Source organism: Chelonoidis abingdonii, unplaced genomic scaffold (genome assembly GCF_003597395.2).
Source record: "Chelonoidis abingdonii isolate Lonesome George unplaced genomic scaffold, CheloAbing_2.0 scaffold0741, whole genome shotgun sequence".
In the NCBI taxonomy this organism is placed as follows: Eukaryota; Metazoa; Chordata; order Testudines; family Testudinidae; genus Chelonoidis; species Chelonoidis abingdonii.
The window spans coordinates 19468-22095 of NW_027425002.1; the positions used below are offsets into that span (position 1 = coordinate 19468).

At 45.5% G+C, this 2628-nt stretch overlaps 1 protein-coding gene across 1 annotated transcript; it reads right to left on the reverse strand.

Annotated features, from left to right (window-relative positions):
- Positions 1–1113: 1113 nt before the first annotated feature.
- Positions 1114–1872, reverse strand: LOC116833700 (C3 and PZP-like alpha-2-macroglobulin domain-containing protein 8; the record flags this gene model as incomplete). The annotated part of the gene is made up of 3 exons (XM_032795378.1): positions 1667–1872; positions 1406–1555; positions 1114–1275 (listed from the first exon to the last, which is right to left on the reverse strand). Coding segments are annotated over exons 1-3 (447 nt in total), but the record flags the coding sequence as incomplete, so codon positions are not given.
- Positions 1873–2628: the final 756 nt, after the last annotated feature.

Consider the following 2628-nt stretch of genomic DNA (forward strand, 5'->3'; position numbering starts at 1 on the left):
GATTGAAATGAGCTGGAGGGTAAGAAAGGGAAAATGTGTTGGTGGATAGGGCAGGAGACTGTTGAGGGTAAGGTCAGCACAACAAAAGCCATTAAACCAAGGATGTGGAAAGGAGACAAAAGGAGGAGGAAGCCAAGAGAGTTAGGATGACCACAGGGAGCAAGGAGGAGGATTTGGGGGAGAGAGGTACATAGGTGCTGAAAACTAGGGGTGTTGGTTTGAAGTAGTTTCCATCATATACAGGGTTTACAGTTTGGTTCAATGGCTCTCAGCACCCCCACTATACAATTTGTTCCAGCACCCCTGGAGGTAAAGGAACGAGAGCAGAGATATAGGCAAGGATGAGACTATGTGTAGCCATAATAGGGACGGCAGAAATGGGAACCCATGAGGCTGACAGTGGAGCCCCTTACAAAATTTATATGATCTCTGTGAATGGTTTACACCAAGACCTGACTCCCCTGTCTAGAGACGGGTAGGATTTATCAGAATTTAATTTCTCTTCTTGTTCTATAGTGGGCAGAGTAGCACAGTTGGGCATGTTTTTATGAACAGGATCACATCTCATTATGTCAAGGGGAACGTACATTTCCCACCAGAAGCCATTATGGGGAGTCATTATGCCATCACTCTAAGTCAGCAGGAGAATAGGCCCCAATAGACCTCATACTGATTAGTGCTTATCATGAGCAAGCTTATCTTAAAATATTTAGTTAGAAGATACCCATAGGTCTGCACCTTCATTCCTTTTCTAATTCAAACATTAGCAAAATTCAGGAAAAATTTTCTTAAAAAGATTCTCCTTTACAGAGCAGGAAGTTCTGCCAATTGTTACTGCCGCTCTCTCTCTAAGCATCCATATACATAGCACTCATTGCTATACTCTCTGGAGGTAATATTTAAAAAAAAAAAAAAAAAAAAAAAGATCAGCACTCAGCAGCTCCCATTATGACACTTGTAGCCCAGACCTAATGTACTGAGCTCTTTTGAAAGTCTGGCCTAAGATGCCAAATAATCTTATGCAAATGGAAGTGGTTGTTCTTTAACAATGTGACTGTATCACAGACAGTTGACAGAGAAGTCAGAGCAAAAGCACAGATGAATGCTTCTTACTGTAAATGCAAAGCGGGCATCTTTGGTGATATCCCAGTGCCAGGGAAAGACAGAGGAGCGGCGGCGTCTGCGTGAGGACATGCCTGGCCACCAGAAATGCCCTTCTTCCTTGGGAGCCCCAAAGGCATCAGAAACATCATACTCTGCCAGCTCCTGGAAAACCTGAACAGAGAGGAGAGAAGTTGCCATCACATCCCTAAGTACACTGTGCTTCACTGCAGCTCCCTGTTCATTGAGTGGAAAGGGGGGAGTGCGGGGAAAGAACAAGACAGAGCCTTGAGTTCTCTCTCACCTGGGCAGATGTCAGCTGAAAACCTGTCTTGAGAAGGTAGACGCTTTTATCCACCGTAGCAATGCAGACACAGCTTCCCTTCGCGGCTTTAACTTTGAGGTTCACAACATCACCAGGCCTTGTCTCATTTGCTGAAAGTGCCACTGAAACCTAGGTATTTAAATAAAACCCTCATGATCTCACACAATGTTCCAATGACAAAACTACAAAGAGTAACAAGAGAGGCCATCCTCTCCTCTTCACTGGCAGCGCTGCTGATACCTGGTTTTCAAAGGAGGACTTGACAGTGAATTGCAGACTGTCTGTGACCCCTTCTCCATTCTCCCTGACGTAATACACCAAGAGACGGCCCAGAGGAGCCATGTTGTGAGCCACCATGAAATGGAGGAAGGTCATGCAGACTTCAACCTCCGTTGCAGGGGGGTTGGTAGGTGCTAAATGACAAATTGTACAAAGCACATAGTTATTTGTCAAAGGCAGTGTCCCCCACCCACGAGTACTACCTGACCTGGTGTCCTCCCCTGCAGTGCCCATCTGCTACCAGGTCCAGCATCTGTCCATGTCCCACCTCAACATACTACCAGGCTCAGTATTCTTCTCCTCAGCCAAGTGCTACCAGGCCCAGCATTCATCTGTGCCCCCTCCCACATCCACAACATCCCTCTGTGCCTCCTGCCCCATAAGAACGGCCATACTGAGTCAGACCAATGGTCCATCTAGCCCACTATCCTGTCGTCCGACAGTGGTCAATGCCAGATGCTTCAGAAGGAATGAACAGAACAGGGTGATTATTGAGTGATCCATCCCCTGCTGTCCACTCCCAGCTTCTGGCAGTTACAGGCTAAGGACACCGAGAGCATAGGGTTGCATCCCTGAGCATCTTGGCTAATAGCCACTGACAAACTTATCTTTCAAGAACTTATCTAATTCTTTTTTTAACCCAGCTATACTTTTGGCCTCCACAACACCCCCTGGTAATGAGTTCCAAAGGTTGCCTGTGCATTGTGTGAAGAAATAATTCCTTATGTGTGTTTTAAACTTGCTGCCTATTAATTTAATTGGGTGACCCCTGGTTCTTGTGTTACATGAGCAGGTAAATAACACTTCCTTATCCACTTTTTCCACACCATTCATGATTTTTTAGACCTCTACCATATTTCCTGTTAGTCATCTCTTTTCCAAGCTGAAAAGTCCCAGTTTTTTTAGTCTCTCCTCATATGGAA